This window comes from Carcharhinus amblyrhynchos, chromosome 14 (assembly GCF_965287045.1).
Source record: "Carcharhinus amblyrhynchos chromosome 14, sCarAmb.v2.hapA, whole genome shotgun sequence".
NCBI classification, from domain to species: Eukaryota; Metazoa; Chordata; class Chondrichthyes; order Carcharhiniformes; family Carcharhinidae; genus Carcharhinus; species Carcharhinus amblyrhynchos.
In genome coordinates this window covers 5,127,584-5,147,031 of record NC_137337.1, presented here as the reverse complement: position 1 = coordinate 5,147,031, position 19,448 = coordinate 5,127,584, and the positions used below count along the sequence as shown (strand labels likewise).

At 41.5% G+C, this 19,448-nt stretch overlaps 1 protein-coding gene across 3 annotated transcripts in view; it reads right to left on the bottom strand.

Annotated features, from left to right (window-relative positions):
- Positions 1-19,448, bottom strand: part of LOC145352398 (serine/threonine-protein phosphatase 4 regulatory subunit 3A) — a 111,175-nt gene that overhangs the window by 15,387 nt on the left and 76,340 nt on the right. For all 3 annotated transcript variants that reach the window (XM_080202192.1, XM_080202190.1, XM_080202191.1), the window contains exon 8: positions 11,866-11,997. In XM_080202192.1, the coding sequence (XP_080058318.1) occupies positions 11,866-11,997 (132 nt within the window). The remainder of the gene's footprint in view (positions 1-11,865; positions 11,998-19,448) is intronic.

The following is a 19,448-nucleotide window of genomic DNA, read 5'->3' as shown; positions in this document are numbered from 1 at the left end:
CTTTCCATGGTGCATCTGTAAAAGTTGGAGAGTCATAGCTGACATGCCAAATTTCCTTAGTCTTCTGAGGAAGTAGAGGCATTGGTGGGCTTCCTTAACTATAGTGTTGGCATGGGGGGACCAGGATGAGTTTTGTTTGTGATCGGGACACCTAAAAACTGGAAGCTCTTGACCCTTTCTACTTCGTTCCTGTGGATGTAGACAGAAGCATGTTCTCCTTTATGTTTCCTGAAATCGATGACAATCTCCTTCGTTTTGTTGACCTCTCAATCCAATTTGACTTGGGCTGAATGCACAAACCAGATAACTGCCCTTAATCCATCATTAAATTCCCAAGATCATTTAAAATAGCCAGAGGGATTGCAAAAAGTTTCACCTTGATGTCTCTTGAGTTGAGAATAAGGAATTTTTCTGAGACTTAGTGGAGGGAGTTTGATTACCCCATGCTGTGACAGAGATTCACACGTCTGCTCCAGATCTAACTCCAGATTGGTTCTATACTTTGATTTGATTTATTATTGTCACAAGTATTGGGATACAGTGAAAAGTATTGTTTCTTGCGCACTATACAGACAAAGCATACCGTTCATAGAGAAGGGAAGCAGACGGTGCAGAATACAGTGCTACAGTTACAGCTAGGGTGTATGGAAAGATCAGCTTAATATATGGTAAGCCCATTCAAAAGTCTAATGACAGCAGAGACGAAGTGATTCGAGTTGGTTGGCACATAACCTGACTTTTCTATTTTTTTTCCAATGGAAAAAGAGATTATGTCAGGGATGCGTGGGGTCCTTGATTATGCTGGCTGCTTTTCTGAGGCAGTGGAAAGTGTAGATGGAGTCAATGGATGGAAGGTTGGTTTGCGTGATGGACTGGGCTACGTTTGCAACATTTTGTAGTTTCTTGCGGTTTGGTCAAAGTAGATGTAATTCTGTTACTCTGTCAACAGGTGGTCAAAAACCGCATAACTGTGATCTTTAATAAATAGCAGGATGATCACTTATGTTTATGGTTCCCTTCTGTGTTGCAGCAGTCTATGATTTCATAGCTTGGCAACTGACTTGAGAGCCAGGAAGAATTTGTGAAGGGTAGGACATGTCCATAAAACATTGGCATGGATTCAAAATTCTGTTCAAGCCAGTCAGAAATATTCACATCTGCTATTTATGTCCTTCAGCTATCCAACAAAGGGAACTGTCGAGGGATTTGGATCATAGCACTAGCAAATTTACAAAGGCTACATTATACATGCACATCTTCCTGAAGTCTGAAGGAAGAGATTAGAGTTTGGTTAAATCATAAACATCATCATAGAATCCTACAGTGCAGAAGGAGGCCATTCGGGCCATTGAATCTGCACCAATCACAATCCCACCCAGGCGCTATCTCCATAATCCCATGCATTTACCCTAGTTAATCCCCCTGACACTCAGGAGCAATTTAACATGGCCAATCCACCTAACCTGCACACCTTTGGATTGTGGGAGGAAACTGGAGCACCCGGAGAAAACCCACGCAGACATGGGGAGAATGTACAAAATTCACACAGTGACCCAAGCCAAGAATCGAACCTGGGTCCTGGCGATGTGAGGCAACAGTGCTTGTCACTGTGCTGCCCAGTGTGCCACCGTGCTGCCAGGTGTTGTTATTCAATGTTGTTCAATTTTTAAGGAAGTACCATTCTGAACATGCATGTAGGGTTACGACTAGTAAATAGCATTGTTTAGCCTATTTCACCCCAGCACTTGGCTACTCGCCACTCAGAAACAACCATCCAGGGTAGGAAGCCGTATGGGAAAGCATGTCAATCTGGAGAGTTAAGTGGTAGTTTCTGTGACCTAATGCCAGCTGAGTGTCATTTGCAGTAATTTAGTACCAAACAACTCATTCTGACCATGACACAGAACTTAATAGAGTCAATCCTCAAATCTATCTGTAACAAAGCAAAATGATTTCAACTATTAGAGCTAACAAGACTTTATGATTCAGTCAGAGAATACTTTGCAAAACCAAAACTTTCACAGTGAAGGGATAACTTGGAACAGTGAATAAAGGACACCAAGTTCAATTTCCAACAAAGATACTCTATGTTCTGCAAGCTCTTTCAAAGATCAAGCACGTGTACAAAGGGCTAAATGGCTGCCTTCTGTGTTGCAGCATTCTATGGTTTCATGAAATAACAAAGCTTGGTGACAGATTTGAGAAGAGTAGGTCTGGTTTAATAAACCTAAGTGAATATCTGAGGAAGTAAGATCACAGACAGGAAAACGTCCATGGTTTTGACTTCCAGGAACTCCTGATAAGGATCCACTTTGAAGAATCTGTATGTAAAGTAAAAGCTCATGGAATTCAAATATTGACCTGGGTAGGAGATTGGTTAAATGATAAAAGGCAGAGGGTAGGGAGAAATAGGCACATATTCAAATTAGATGGAAATGTCTCAATGTCCAACAATCATCTGTGCCGGGGAATAAATATTCATATTTATTGTAACTTACGTTATACACTAGAAATCTATACTTCCAAGCTTGCCAATGACATACAACACAGAAGGGATGCTGGTATAGAGTGCCGAGACGTCCATTGTGACGAGGAGTGTTCCTGGTTTGACTGCTTCATGATTGCTGAGTTTCTACAAGTAGTACATAGTGTCACGACAGAAGCTGGGGGTTCCTTGTACAGTGGGTTTCAGAATGCTCTCGACGTAGCTGGAGAGGTTCTCATACAGGGTCCCATTGCTTGATACGATGGGACGTGATGGCCTTGTGCATTTTCAGGAGCCAGTAGAGATCTCCAATGTGGGAACAGCCAGCAGAGAGATCCCCAATGTGGGAACAGCCAGCAGAGAGATCCCCAGTGCAACAAGTGAAGAGGAAAAAGTCAAATTGGATCCATACGGAAGGCTGCTGGCCTCAACTGAACATGTGTGCCCAAGCCATCAGGAGATGCATCAATGCCAGATTCAACAGCCGTACTCACAAGACAGCCCCGAACGTCACCCAAGCACAATTCAATGCCATTCGCATTCTCAAGACCAACCACAACATTGTCATCAAACCAGCAGACAAAAAGGGGCCACTGTCATACTGAACAGAATGGATTACTGCAAAGTGTACTGACAATGGAACAACCAGAAACAACAGCCACCTGCAGATCTAACCAAAAAACACACCCGCCAACTCAACAGACTGATCAAGGCCTTTCATCCAGACCTTCAGAGCACCCTCCATGCTCTCATCCCACGTACTCCCCACGATGGTGATCTGTACTGCTTCCCGAAGATACACAAGGTCATCACACCGGGTCATCCCATTGTATCAGGCAATGGGACCCTGTGTGAGAACCTCTTTGGCTACGTCATCTTGGAACCCATCACACAAGGATGGGTTCTGTTGTAACAATACAGACTTCTTAAACAAACTCAGCACCCATGATGCAGTCGAACCAGGAACACTCCTCGTCACAATGGACTTCTCGGCACGCTACACCAACATCCTCCACGATGACAGCATTGCTGCAACTGCCTCAGCACTCAATACTGACAGCTGCCAATCACCAGATATGACGGATACCCATTTCTCATTTGTTGCATAATTACACACTAACGCTCGATCTCCTTGTTGAAATGAGCAATTTTGCCCTCACTTCTCATCTCGCAACTTGAGATTGTTGTTGACACTTGACTATCTCTGAAGTTTCTGCAGGTAAAAACAAATCAAACGTAGTTCTCAACCTCCTCTTTAAAAATAATAATGCAGGTAAACTTTGGATGGTCACATGAGCAGTGTTTCTATAAGATGCCAAAAAGTCATTTACATGATGACGAATCTTGCTCTCTTGAAGCTTTTAATGAGTGGTTCAAGGATTATACAAATCTTCTGCAAAACCATTGGTTGATGAATGATAAATTACTGATTTTATTTGCTGAATACCATTCACTTTGAGATAATACTCAAACTCTTGCGAGGTAATCTGTGAACCGTTATCTCTAATAGTCTGTGCCAGTTTCCAAAATCTTGCAAAAAATTCATCAAGTGTTTCAATGGTTTGTTCAGTTGCAGTAGATCTCATGATAACTTCTGGTCACTTTGCATGTTCATCAATTATGACTAAGAACATGCAATCCTTAAACAAACCAGCAAAATCTACATACAATTGTCGCCATGGCATCTTAGGCCACTCCCAAGGTGTAAAGGAGACAGCGGTGGTGTATTTCTTATTTGTGGAGAGGATGAACACCGTCCAACTTTTTCTTCAATCTGAGTATCCAGCCTGGCCACCAACAATAACTACATGCTAATTCCTTCATTTGGACTATACCAGGATGTTCTTCATATGGTTGTTCAAGAATTCTCCCATGCAGACTAGGAGGAATGATCACTCAGATTTCCTACAACAGACACCTACCTTGGACAGTCAATTCAAACTTTCTTGACACAAATGGCTTCAAATTAGGATGTGTACAATGTTTTCTAGCTATCATTCCTTTCAATACCATATCCATCACCTACCGCATCAAGGGATCTTTTTCTGGATTTATGGTTGTTTAAAAGTCACCACTATTACAAACCGAATCATCTGGTTTCACGACAAATACAGTTAAGGTACCCAGTCACTCATTATAACTGTCTCTAACACGTCAGTGTTAACAAGTCGTACTAATCCTACTTGGACCTTGACACGAATTGCAAATAGCACTGTTCTTGCCTTGAGAATCTTTGGTTGAGTATTAGGTTTTATCTCGAGTTTCACTTGAACTCTCTTCATTGAGCCAAGTGTCTCCTTGAATACACTCTTGTGTTTATCCAGAAGGTGCTGCAGGTCTGTTTTAGTATTGTCCAATCTGTTGCCAGCACTCCAGTTAAGCTTCATCTTCTCCAATCACAATATCCCAAATAGAGCTGGAAAATTACCGCAAACCACATGGATATGCAATTCTGTCCACTCAACTCCACGTTGACTATGACGTAACCTTTTATTTGCACAATCTCTACCTTTTATCTCTTTAAAATCACATCAGCTCGTTTAAAGGAAGATGATTCAGCTTTTGTTGTATACAGTTTCAGGAATTAAAAGATACAGCAGCACCAGTATCAACTTCCATCCTAATAGACTGTCCACTTAACTTCAGAATCACCCAGAATCTATGTGCTTTATCCTGTATGGATAAGACATTCAGTTCAAGCTTTTCACCATATTTCTCGACATTCTCTTCTTCACAGTCCTCATTCTTTTTTCTCATGTTGCTAATTCCCATGTTGAAACTACAAACGATCATACAAAGAACAAAGAACAACCCAGCACGGGAAACAGGCCCTTCGGCCCAACGAGCCCGCGCCGCCGCATCACCCTACACCTATTCTACCCTGCATGTCTACGAATGGAAGCCTACTCAGTCAGATTCAGGGAAGAAATAGTGTCAATTTGGTAAAAACCGATTAGCCTAAGAACACACCTTTGGGGTGTGGGAGGAAACCGGAGCACCCGGAGGAAACCCACGCAACCACAGGGAGAATGCGCAAACTCCCACAGACACAGGCCCAAATCCATGTGTCTGCACAGCCAGCAGTGCTAGTCACCGAGCTGTTGCGGCGCCCGTCTACCGGTCCAGGATCAAGCACACGCACCGACATGAAGTACTAGGCCACTCCTGGACTTCCAAGAGCAGCCCACGCACGACCCGCCGTGTGCATGCCCCTCGCTTGACACGAGGTGGACCTCCACCCGTGGAATAAAGACAAAAATATTAATCATACAGCCTGCCCTTCCGGTGTCTCCCGAGGTTTAACCCTATTTAATAGCCCCTACCATATCCCTCCATTCTCGTTTCACTCATGTGCCTATCTAACTGCATCTTAAACGAGTCCAACGTTCCTGCCTCCACCACCCTACTCGGTAGCGCGTTCCAGACCCCCACAACTCTCTGCGTAAAGAACCTTCTTCTCACCTCCAAATTATACCTCTTCCCCCTCACCCTTAAATGATGACCTCTCGTGTTCGTACCCAGTCTAGGGAGCAGTCTCTCACTATTAACTCTATCTATTCCCTTCAGTATCTTATATACTTCTATCATGTCCCCTCTCAATCTCTGTCTTTCCAAGGAGAATAGCCCCAGTTTCTTCAATCTCTCCTCGTAACCCAGTCCCCCCATGCCAGGCAACATCCTGGTAAACCTCCTCTGCACCCTTTCCAGAGACTCCACGTCCTTCCGGTAGTAAGGTGACCAGAACTGGACGCAGTACTCCAAATGCGGTCTAACCGACATTCTGTACAACTGAAGCATTAGACGGCAGCTTTTATACTCTATGCCCCTTCCTATAAAGGCTAACATCCCATAAGCCTTCCTAACAACCTTCTCCACTTGTGACGCAACCTTCATGGATTTGTGAACCTGCACTCCCAGGTCCCTCTGTATGTCTATACTCCTAATCGGCCTACCTTTTATCACATAGCTCCTCTCTGCATTATTCCGTCCAAAATGCATCACCTCGCATTTGTCAGGATTAAATGCCATCTGCCACCTATCTGCCCACTGCACCAACCTATCTATATCCTGTTGTATCACCTGACAATCCAGTTCCGTACCCGCCAACCCTGCCATCTTGGTGTCATCAGCAAACTTGCTGATCACACCACCTACGCCCTCTTCCAAGTCATTTATGTAGACTACAAAGAGGAGATCATGAATGAAACCCAGTCCATCACTCAAACCAGCCTCCCATCCACTGACTACGTCTACACTTCTGGCTGCCGCAGAAAAGCAGCCAGCATAATCCAGGATTCCATGTACCCCGGACACACTTCTACCTTCTTCCATTGGAAAAAAGAAACAAAAGTCTGAGATCACATACCAACTGACTCAAAAACAGCTACTGCCATCAGACTTTTGAATAGACTTATGTCACAATAAATTGATCTTTCTCTGCACCCTAGCTATGACTGTAACATTACATTCTGCACTCTCTCCTTTCCTTCCCAATGAATGGTATGCTTTGTCTGTATAGTGCGTAAGAAAGAATACTTTTCATTGTACACTAATACATGTGACAATAATAAATAAAATCAAACAACTCAAATTATTTTTGTAGAATCTAGAATGCAACTTGGTTCTTCTTCTCGAATGTACCACATTCTTCTTCTTCTGAATATTCTTCTGAGGGGAAGTTTGACTAGCCAACAAGCCTTTGCAATGAGACCCATTTTGCCACAATTCTTGCACTGACTATTGTTGCTCCATTATTCACCTACTGAATGGCCCATTTTAGAACATCAGTGACAGGCTTGTTGCTGTTTTGAATTCTTATGGGCAGTTCGCAATTTGTGGATCTTCATTCCTGTACCAAACTGTGCAGCCTCTTTAGAGGTCAGTTCCATCGACACAGAAGATGCTACTGCTGTCTTTAAAATTAATGCGTGTTCAGTAAGTAATCTTCGTTGGATAGCTTCATTTTGGAGACTACAAACTAGACGATCTTGAAGAGCATCTTCTCATGACTCACCAAACTCACAGTGTTGTGCCAACCTTCTTAAGATTGTCACAAACTGAGCAATACCTTCGCTTTCCACTTAAATCCTTTGGTGGAATCTGAACATTTCTGCAATGATCTGTGGCTTTGGAGAGTTAAGTTCTTCCCCGGATCTTTGTCAAGCCACCACAAATTTTGATTCCTAGCTTTGCGAGATGAACCAAGTTCTGAACAATTTGGTTTTACTTCCTATTGCACTGAGAAGAGCTGGTACGAGCTTTGGGTATCCAGAGGGATCTGGATAGGCTGAGCGAGTGAGCGAGGACTTGGCAGATGGAGTATAATGTTAGCAAGTGTGAGGTTGTCCACTTTGGCAGAAATAATAGTAGGAGGGATTACTATTTAAAGGGCGAAAAGCTGCAGCATGCTACAGTGCAGAGGGACCTGGGGTCCTTGTGCATGATTTGCTAAAACCCAGCCTGCAGGTGCAGCAGGTGATCAAGAAGGCGAATGGAATGCTGGCCTTTATAGCGAGGGGGATAGAATATAAAAGTAGGGAGGTCTTGCTGCAACTGTACAGGGCACTGGTGAGGCCGCAGCTGGAGTACTGTGTGCAGTTTTGGTCGCTGCACTTGCGCAAGGATATTTTGGCTTTGGAGGGAGTGCAGAGGAGGTTCACTAGGCTGATACCGGAGATGAGAGGGTTGGACTATGAAGAGAGACTAAATAGACTGGGTCTGTACTCGTTGGAGTTTAGAAGGATGAGGGGGGATCTTATAGAGACGTATAAGATAATGAAAGGGATGGACAGGGTAGAGGTAGAGAGATTCTTCCCGCTTAGAAAGGATAGCAGGACTAGAGGGCACAGCCTCAAGATAAGGGGGGAGCAGTTTAGAACGGAGTTGAGGAGGAACTTCTTCACTCAAAGGGTGGTGAATCTCTGGAATTCTCTGCCCGTTGGTGGAGGCTACTTTGCTAAATATATTTAAGTCACAGGTAGATAGGTTTTTGACAGACAAGGGAATTAAGGGTTATGGGGAGAAAGCGGGAAAGTGGAACTGATCTACTTCAGATCAGCCATGATCTTATTGAATGGCGGGGTAGGCTCGAAGGGCTAGATGGCCTACTCCTGCTCCTATTTCTTATGTTCTTATGTTGGGTAGAAGATTTTAGTTAAGTCGGGCAGCATGGTCGGTGCAGGCTTGGAGGGCCAAAGGGCCTGTTCCCGTGCTGTAATTTTCTTTGTTCTTTGAGCAAATCATTGTACAAGTAAATAAAATTGTACAGTGCTGAAAATGCTCTGCATGGCAACTCTAAGATTCATTTTCTTCATTGAAAGGACCAATGGATCCTAACTGACGCAGCACTTCTCTTGCAGATGTTAGTGACTCAAGACTGCTTAGCAATTTTTTGTTTACTGTCTTCTGAGTGCTCCCCTTTTCTATTTAGGATCTTTTCTCGATGTTCTTGATGAAATAAATCCCGACTCATTGCCAATTTTCTTTTTGTAATGTCCTAACTATATTAGGGGCTGTGGATTTTCAATAGAAAGAGAAAGATGTGGTTGCGCACATAGATTCTAAGTAACATACAACAGGTTCATTGAAAGAGATGTTCTCTGTACAGAACAGAAAATGAAACTGAACAGCAGCCTGTAAAACACCCGAATGATCTCATGATCAAGTCATGCAGCTTCTTAAAGCAATCATGCAACCAATTAAATATATAACAGAAACACATTAGGAATGTTCTCAAAACATCCCTGAAGAGGTCAAAATCCCTGCCAACTCATATGAATTCCTGGCTTATGACAGAGCAAAGTGAGGAAGGTTCATTCAGAAAGGTACCAAACACATCAAGAGGCTTCATTGGAAAAATGCAGGGTGAAGCCAAGGCACTGTAGGCAGCGCAATAACCTTCCAACAACTCATTCACTCAATCCTCCAAGCACCACATGCCTTGTATGTAGCAGTCTGTAAATTACAAATTGGATGTATCATTTATTTTAGAGCCATCAAAATGGAGTACAGCAAGTCATCCTCAATCCCATGGAACTGGCTGAGAAGAATTCAGCTGAATCACTCAAAATAGAAAAACATTTCTGAAGCAGCAAGGAGCACAGGAATATGGGCTCAGTTCAAGGATATGATAAAATGTCCTGCAATATTTGTTTTTTCTTGATTCATAAGATTGGGATGTGGTGGCAAGGCCAGCATATATTGCTCATTCCGAACTGCCCTTGAGAAGTTGTGGTGAATCATCTTCTTGGAATGCTGCAGTCTGTAGTGAACGTGCTTTCACAATGCTGATAGGTAGAGGGGGATCTTGACTGGTTGATGATGAAGAAGCAGCATTTCTAAGTCAGAGTGGTGTGTGGGTTGGAGGATTTAAGCCAGGTGGATTTTCCAACTGTGTTTTGCCTCACCTTTTTGGACTGTCACAGATTCAAAGTTAGCATCTAGGGGAAATCACTGCATGTAGAATTTGAGTTAGATGCATGTTTAGTTTTAGACCTTTTCATAAACATGGTGTTAAGTGCAACTTCGGACTGAAGGACAGGAAAGATTACTACAGTAGAGAATGTAAAAACACTCACAGCAGGACCAGAAGCTTTATTATATACTTAAAACAAAAGCAGTAACAGAGAGCATGTGAGAAAGAAACAAAAGAGTGAGAGAAAAGAGATCAATTATCTTGTCAATAATTAGTTTCATAGAAACAGTCTGCTATTCAGTGCCTCAAGTTTGTTTCATGGATCAGTTGAAGCCTTAGATACTGGTCTAACACTATATAAAGTACTTTCATACATAATGCTAGCTTTCTATGCTTTCATTATTGAGCCCCATTTTGCTTTTCCTCCTATTGCAGTATCAGAGTGATGGAAAGTTGAAATATGCTGCTGTTCATGATCATCTTGCAGCAAGAGATCAAAGAACAAAGAAAAGTACAGCACAGGAACAGGTCCTGCAGCTCTCCAAGCCAATCATGATGCCCTAACTAAACTAAAAATAACTTCTGCCCTTACTCGGACCGTATCTCTCTGTTCCCTCCCTTGGATTACCAACAGAAAATTCTGGAGTGTGTATTTTTCTCACAATTAGTCACATTCTGGGGAGAATCACTGTGCTTGGAATTTAAGTTAGATGATGTGCATTAAAGTGCTTGCACTGGGGGAAGTTACTTTGAAATATAGCCAGTTAGGAATATCCAAGTCCACTGGGTGAAGTACAGATAACTTTCAACATGAAGAAAACAATTTAAGCAGGTTAGCAGACACAAAATGAGGTATTGTAACTTTAATGAATGAACAAATTAAGGCATCAATGAGTAGACTCAATAGTCTGGGTAACAGCTGAACAACTCTATGGAGAACCACTGGTGTATTCTGCACTAATCCCAAGACACATATACCTGAAACAAAATCGGTCTTAACGTCTCACTCTCTCTGACTTGATGCCTCAAAGGAACTGTTTGAGACAAGCAAAATAATCTCATTTAACTTCCACAGGTTGCTAAAAATATGCCACTGCTAAGTTTTGATCAACAGAGTACCTTTCCTTTAGGGATCTTTGCTTTGCCAGTCTAGGCTCCGTGGTAGTAGTCTCATGTCAAAAGTTAAAAGGTTGTGGGTTCAAGTCCTACTACAGGACTTGAACATAACAATCCAGCTGACACAGCATCTTAGCATTGAGAGACTGCTTCTCCTTAAGAGGTGTTATCTTTCTTTTGAGACATTAAATTGAGATTCTGTCTGCCTTCTCATGTACACATAAAAGATGGAGTATTTTGAAGAACAGCAGGGGAAATCTCACTGGTGTCCTGGTCAATATGTATTCCTTAATTGACAATCCAAAAAAGAGATATCTGGTCATTATCATTTTGCTGCTTATGGGAGCTTGCTGCGCACAAAATGGCTGCACATCAGGAGTATTTCATTGAGTGTAGAGTGCTTTGAGATGCACAGTGGTTGTGAAAGGTACCATATGAATGCAAGTCCTTCCTTTACGTGGGAACGAGTGGATTGTTCAAGAAAAGGTAGGTAATTAAGATACAGACTATACAGATGTGTGCATGAGTAGAAAGCACAGGGTATTCCAGATGTCTCAGCTCATGGCTAGGAAGTGGGAAGGATGGGAATGAGAGCATCAGTGAAGTCTGGGGTCAAGGAAATTATGGACTGCGGTTATGTGGCAGAGGTGGAGGTAGCCACCAATGTTTTGAAGGTCTAAGCAAGCAACATTGGTAAAGGAAAAATGCAGTGAAGGAAGCAGAGTTCAGGACTGAGCAAAAGGATCAACACCACTGGACTCAAAGAAACAGGCACACAGCAACAAATGGACATTAGTAAACACCCGGATAACTGGAACATTGAATGCAGCTTTTGAAAATATATACTTACATTGGCTGTGGCCAACATGTTCTCGGGATCAACTAAAGTGCGGAGTAGTCCCATAAGTTGGACTGCGCCGCCTAGCTCAGGATCAGGATCACAAATCATATGTTCAATGATGAGATTGATGAGGAGGATATCCTAAAAGAAAGTACATCAACAGCTATAAGTTTCATAATCAAACCAAGCTGTGAACTAGCACACACAACTAAACAGAATACAAACAGCACAAGCAAACATTCCTAGTTTTTTTGCTATTTAGTTTCAGGAATATGTGTTGACTTTGGCTTTCCTCACTGCTTTGTGCGTAATCATGCAATTGAAAGTGTCAAGCTAATTTTCTGTATTCCATGATTCTGTTTTCGTTACAGTAACAAACTGCTTGTCTGATATTCCGTATTGAATTTCTTTCAGCTGAATACCAATAAGGACAAAGTTATTAGCTGTGGTCCCCTCCACAAATTCCATTCCCAAGTTAATGACTCTAACTCTCTGCTTGCAACCCAGGCTAAACCAAACAGTTCACAAACTTGATACATTTGACCCTGAGCTGAGATTCTGCACATTAAAACCATCACTGAAACTGCCCTGTAACAGTGCCCAACTCCACCCTACTCTCAGTTCACTTGCTGCTGAAACCCTCATTCTGCCTTTTCCAATGCACCCCTGGCCAGTCTCTCACATTCTACTGTCTGTAAGCTTGAAGTGATCCAAAACTCTTTTGAATTTGAATACAAGCAGCAAAGTCCCATTCATCCATCAATCCTGTGTTGCTGACCTGCTTTGGCTCCCAGTTAAACGACAACATCTTGACATGAAAATTCTTATCCTTGTTTTCAAAACCCTCTCTAACCTTCTCATTTCCTGTCTCCATAATCTTCTCAGCCCCACAATAAAGATATCTGCACTCCTTTAATTCTGGCCTGTTGTGCATTCCCAATTCAAATTGCTCTACTAATGGCAGCAGTTTCTTTAGCTGCCAATGCCTTAATCTCTGTAATTTCCTCCTTTTTCTTCTCTGAGCAGTAAATCACAAACCCCCTCCAACCAATCTCTTGGCCATATCTACCAACAACACAGGAATTTGGTGCAGGTATGGGCTATACGGCCCCTGAGTTTGCTCTGCCATTCACAATGGTTAGCACCGCCACCTCACAGCGTCAGGGGTGCAGGTTTGATTCTCAGCTTGGGTCACTGTGCGTGCGGAGTTGGCACGTTCCCCCATGTCTGCGTGGGTTTCCTCCAGGTGCTCCCATTTCCTTCCAGTCCGAAAGACGTGCTGGTTAGGTGCACTGGGCTTACTAGATCCTCCCTCAGTGTACCCAACGACTCGGGAATTTTCACAGTAACTTCAGTGCAGTACTAATGAGAGCCTACTTGTGACTAATAAATAAACTTTAATATCATAGTTGGTCTTCAAGTTCAACTCCATTTTCCTGACCGACTTCCATATCCATTGATTTGCCTGGATTCCAAGATATTGATCTCAGTCTTAAATATACTTCATGTGGGAGTACGTAAACCTCTGTGGGTTGGAGAATTCTGCACGGCCTGCAGTAATGTTTGATAATGCTCCCAAGAAGTTTTTTTCAGATATTTTATGACAGTGGAGGCATTATAAGCATCCAAACGTTTCTAACAGCTGTTAGTCAATTTCCTTTCAAGAACGTACAACAGTTCTACAATTCTGTGTAAACCAGGGCTTACTAGATTATAGTGATTAAATAAGTTGCATTGTGTTTTTATTGGGTTCAATTTGAAATCTTCTGTTGTCAAAGTGGGCATGTATTTCAGTGAAAACCACAAACCTGTCTGAACTGACAAATGCAAGTCTTTTGTGGTTGCTCATTGCATTCACTGTCAAAAGTAACACAGCCTTTTCTGCAAACACTACAAGCATCACTGCACAAAGACCTCAGCAGAACTCTGGCAGTCCAATTACATTTCCCTAATTATTTCCTGCAACATTGTTTCTCTGCTTATTTCTCAGAGAAACAGATGATTTTTCTGCCCTCTCCCTTCAATTTGCAAACATGAGATTCAATGGGTGAGAGAACTGTTTACAATAAGGAATTGTAGCCATGACGTCTTTGTGCCTCAAGTACACTACACATTAGGGGACTTCCACAGTAACTTCATTGCAGTATTAATGTTAGCTTATTTGTGACACCAATAAACTTCTTAAACAATAAAACAATATATAAAAAAAGTGAATAATTGGAAGTTACAAATATAGTACAACATATTTTGTATACATAACTAGTACCCAAGTCTATATTGTAATTAAAGAAAGTTGAAAAATGCTGGATTTTGCAACGTGTAAAGGAAATGGTCTGTAAAATTGTCAATATTAGATGGAGTAAAGGATCAGAGATACCTTGACATGCAGACATAGGCCATTAAAAGGTGATGGCTTTACTGGATAACGCCGCTACTGTACAAAACATTTGGGAGACTGCAATTAGAATATTGTACAATTTTGGTCCTTACTCGAGGAGGGATGTAGTTTCATTGGAGGCGGTTCAGAGGAGATTCACTAGATTGACACCAGAGATAAAGGGCGGAATTTTCCTGTTTCGCCTGCCACGGGAAATGTAATGGGCAGGACAAGAACATGCAACGGTCCACTGATCTCGGATGGGATTTTCTGGTCATAGGGCAACTGCAGCAGGAAGATTGTGACTGAGGGGGTTTGACTTACGAAGAGGGATTGGACAGAATTAGACCTATGCTCCCTGAAGTTTAGAAGAATGAGGGGAGATCTAATTGAGGTGTACAAGATGATCAGGGGGATTGACAAAGTCATTGTGGAGAAGATGTTTCCCCTTGTAGGGCAATCCTGAAATAGAGATCATTGTTTTAGGATAAGGGGTGACAGATTTAAAAGAAGAGACAAGGAGAAATTATTTCTCTCGAAGGGTTGAGAGTCTGTGGAATTCAGAGTGTGGTGGATGCCACAACTTTGAATAAACTTAAGGGGTGGACAGATTTTTAATGAAGAAGGGTTTGAAGGGCTATGGTGAACAGGCAGGTAAGTGGAGTTGAGACAGAGATCAAATCAGCCATGATTGTATTAAATGGCGGAGCATGCATGAGGGACTGAATTCCCTACTCTTGCTCTTAGTAATGATTTTTGTCTTCTAAAAAAACACAAAGAATCCTGGTTCCCTACCCAGAAACATGCAAAATCAAGGTAATAATGCTGAAGTTCTTCATGACCTTTACTGTATTAGTTAAATAAAGTTCAAAGTACAAATATGGACACTCCATGAGAGGATATAAAACTAATCGAAAAGATATGATATGAATTAACCAGGATGTTACCAAGCATGAGAGATTAGAGTCACAAAGAGTGATTTGATAAATAAGGATTAGAAAAGCTTGGAGGGTTGATCTTAAAAATAATTAAGGAGATTAGATAGTTACTTGAAAGTGAAGGCTATGGTAAGAAAACATGAGCATAAGATTAGATTCCAAAGTTCTACCTATTAATAGTGTAACACGAGTTACTAACATTGAGTTATTGGTGAGTTTTTAAATGCTCAAATGATTGGCAGTTTTCTGAGGAGGCAGAGATTCACTGTACTGTTGTCAGAAGGAATATCTGTGCCTGCAGCACAAATGTACAGGGGGAGGGGGCAGCTGCATCGGCAGTACTAAAATGAGCAAAGTGGCAAGTGGCATTAGTATCAATTATGGGTCACTTTTTTTTAAAGCTTCAAATAACCAAATAGCTGCTTGTTTTCACAGAATTTGTAATACAGAAAAAAGGCTGAATAAATTTCTCAGGATACTTAAGCTAGTCACAAACCTCCACTTACTTAATTGCACTCAGTCTATCAACACGTCCTATAATCCCTTCTCCCTCACGTGCTTACCTCATGAATATATTCATGCTATTTGCCTCAACTACTCCATGTGGTAACAAATTCAGACAATGCTGAAACGCTGCTAGGTGGCAAGTTCTGTTTAGTTTAGTTTATTTTGAGAAAAGGGATGAAGATGTTGAAAAAGTAAAAAATAAACTTAATAAATGCTTTCATTTCTGTCCTCCTGTCCCATGATGTAAAATTGATTTAATGCCTTATTTCAATTCTCTCATTCAAGAAGAATCAAAGAATCCCTACAGTACAGAGGGAGGCCATTTGGCCCATTAAGTCTATACTGACTCTACGATGAGCATCTGACCCTAGTTCAGCCCTGCCCTATCCCTGTAACCCCTACGCATTTACCCCACTAATCCCACTTGCCAGCACATCTTTAGACACTACACAGCAACTTAGCATGATAAATCCATCTAACTTGCACCCAAACACCTGGAGGAAACTCACGCAAACAAGGGGACAATTGCAAACTCCACACAGTCACCCAAGGGTAGAATCAAACCCAGTTCGCTGGCACTGTGAGATAGCAGTGCTAAACACTGTGCCATCCAGAAGATTACCATGGATGACATCATGTAGAGTGTTAATTAAAAGTGCTAATGGAGACTTCCATTAGATTCCTTTATGGAATTAGATGTCCAGGGTGTTAAAATGTTTTACGTATTTCAGCTCAGCATCCTTTTGTGAATTGTTGAAACATCAAGATATCAACTGTGGCGTTTGTCCAATTTCTATGCTTGGCTCACATTGTGTGCATGCATACCTCCATCACCCACCCACAGCTCCCCACCCACCACCCCTTACCATAACTGATGCTCACATTTCAGAATAGCTTCCACACGTATCAGAAAATGGCCTGATCTCTGTTGCCGTATTGGAGCCAGTTTTAGTATCAATCTCACAGGGCCTTGCTGCACCATAAAAGGGCTGCTGAACAGGCCAAAGCCCCAACAGCCCTCTCTGAAACTCACACAAACCCCAATTCCTAGGCAACTAAATATAATAACAAGGAGCTGGGGAAGAAAGTGAAACTGTTATGAAAAACTAAATGTAGTCTTTGCTGAACCTCTGCCTCAGCTATACAAATACTAAACATCTATTAGAACATCTGAGACAGAGGTACAACAAAAACTAAATACTTAATTATTTTTTCCTTCCCCAGAAGTACAGCAACAGTCTCTTATGAACAACTACTTTAGCAGGTTTGCTTCATGTATTTTGGTTCTTAGGAATTTGTGCCAAATTATCATGCTTAACACTGTACTAAAAAAAGTATTATCATGCAATCAGTAAGTAAACTCCTTCCCTAAAGGATATTAGTGATGGAATTTAAAACAATATGGTAGTTTCACAGAAACCATCACTGATATCAGTATTTTATTTCAGACTTAATGGCCCTGTAACTTTAAAGAATTGTAATTGTTTTTATTTTGATCTCAAGAGATGAGACCTACTGACTGATTTGACACTGAAGGATAAGTGGAGATTCCAGTGACATGTAAAACCGGATGCAGATTTGTGGCAAATGTAAACATTTAAGTTTTTATTTATTAGTCACAAGTAGGCTTACATTAATATTGCAATGAAGTTACTGTGAAAATCCCCTAGTCGCCACATTCTGGAGCCTGTTCGGGTATACTGAAGGCCAATGCACCTAACCAGCGCGTCTTTGGAATGTGGGAGGAAACTGGAGCACCTGGAGAAAACCCACGCAGACACAGGGAGAATGTGCAAACTCCAGACAGACAGTGACCCAAGCCAGGAATCAAACCCAGTTCCCTGGCACTGTGAGGCAGCAGTGCTAACCACTGTGCTGTCGTACCACTCCCATTTTCTGGCACTTTTGGAGGAATCAAACCTCTATCCATACTGCAATTTTGGTATTCCATTTTATATGCAAGATGTAATAAATAAGATATGATATATCATAAATGCACTGAGTATAAACTTCTATATGGAACAGGTTCATTAGCATTAAGTCCTGCCTCATTAAATTGTCAGTCTGGTGGATCTCAACAAGCTTGAAAGTTGCTATCTTGGATCAATTCAGAAAAGAAAGCTGTTGGTTCAAAGCTCAAACACTAAGTGAGCAACACATTGTCAGAAACTATACCATTCAGGTGGGGAGCTAAACCAGGTTCTTCCTACCTGTTCAGATGAGATGTTAAAAGTTGCATGGAGAGTATTTGAAAATAAGCAGAGTTCTCCTGGTGCCCAAGCCAACAAAAGACAGAAAAACACCAAAACACGGATTTGAGTGGCCACTCAATCTTTGCCAGTGGAGTCTTGCTTTTGACTACATAACAATCAGTGCATTCAAAAAAACTTCACAGTGTGAAGCTGAGAGAGATGTTCAGCTGCACAATAATTCAGCAAACATGAGTAACTCCAATTTAGTTCAATTGGGAAGTCAGCAGGTAATGTAGAACAGTACTCGAAAATGGCTCAACATGGTGTGCAAAACACAGTCCTTATTTAACCTAGAATTCAGGATGGCTTAATGTATTTGAATGGATGCTATCTCATTCCACAACACAAACATCCCTAACCTTAATGAATACAAAGTATACCAAATTGTACATATTTAAAGCAATAATATTTGAAAATAGAATTACATGGAATTTACAGCAAAAGGCAGGCTATTCAGCCCAAACAGTCCATGTTGGTGTTTGCCCTCCAAGAAGAGCAATCACAATCACACATTTCCATTCCTTCTATCCCCATTTCCTTTAACTATTAAATGCTTACATGGTCTCTGCTTCAATTAGTAGCTGATTCTACATTCCACAATCTCATCACCTTGTGTAAAACATTTCCTGTTTTGCCTATATTCCACACTCAATTTTATATGCATATCCCCTTATTCTAAGTTCCTTAATCCCTGTGAGTTTTATGTTCGTTACTTTGTCCCAAGCTTTCACAATTTTAAACATTGCTATAAAAAAACCCTTAATATCAGTTTCAATGAAAATATCCCTAACTTTTCATTTCCTATATCATATTACCTCACACCACACAGCACTCTTTCACATGTTCTAGCATCCAACAATGTCATCCAATGTGATTCCAACTAACGTTTTATAAAAACGAGCACTTGCATTGAAAGAGCATCTTTCCCAATCTCAAAGCATTCTAAAGTATCTGGCAGCCAACGAATCACTTTTAAAATATAGTCATTATTATAAAGAGGGTATCAGAGCAACCAATTTGTGTACAGCAAGGTCCCACAAAGAGCGATGTTTAGACATTCTGCATGTTGGGTTGAAGGATAAAATAATTGGCCAGGATTTAAGAACTCCTTTGTTCCTTTTTGATAATGTATCTTTTACTTCCTCCTGAAGGGTCAAGACTGGGCCACAATTACAGAATCCCTACAGGGCAGGAGGCGGCCATATGGCCCATCGAGTCTGCATTGACTTTGAAAGAACATGATACCTAGGCCCACCATTCCCCACATCTGACCTTCTGACTCAGATTAATCACACACCTTCACACCAATGCTGTGATTTCATTTACAATATATAGTAACACAACCATCATTTACCACATCCACCTTAAACATTCACCCTTCTAACACTGGCACAGTGACAGCAGCATGTACTATCTTCATGACACACTGCAGAGACTCACCAAGACTCCTCTTTTAGCACCTTTCTAATTTGCAAACTCTACTACATAGTAGGGGAAGTAATGGGGACAACACCACCT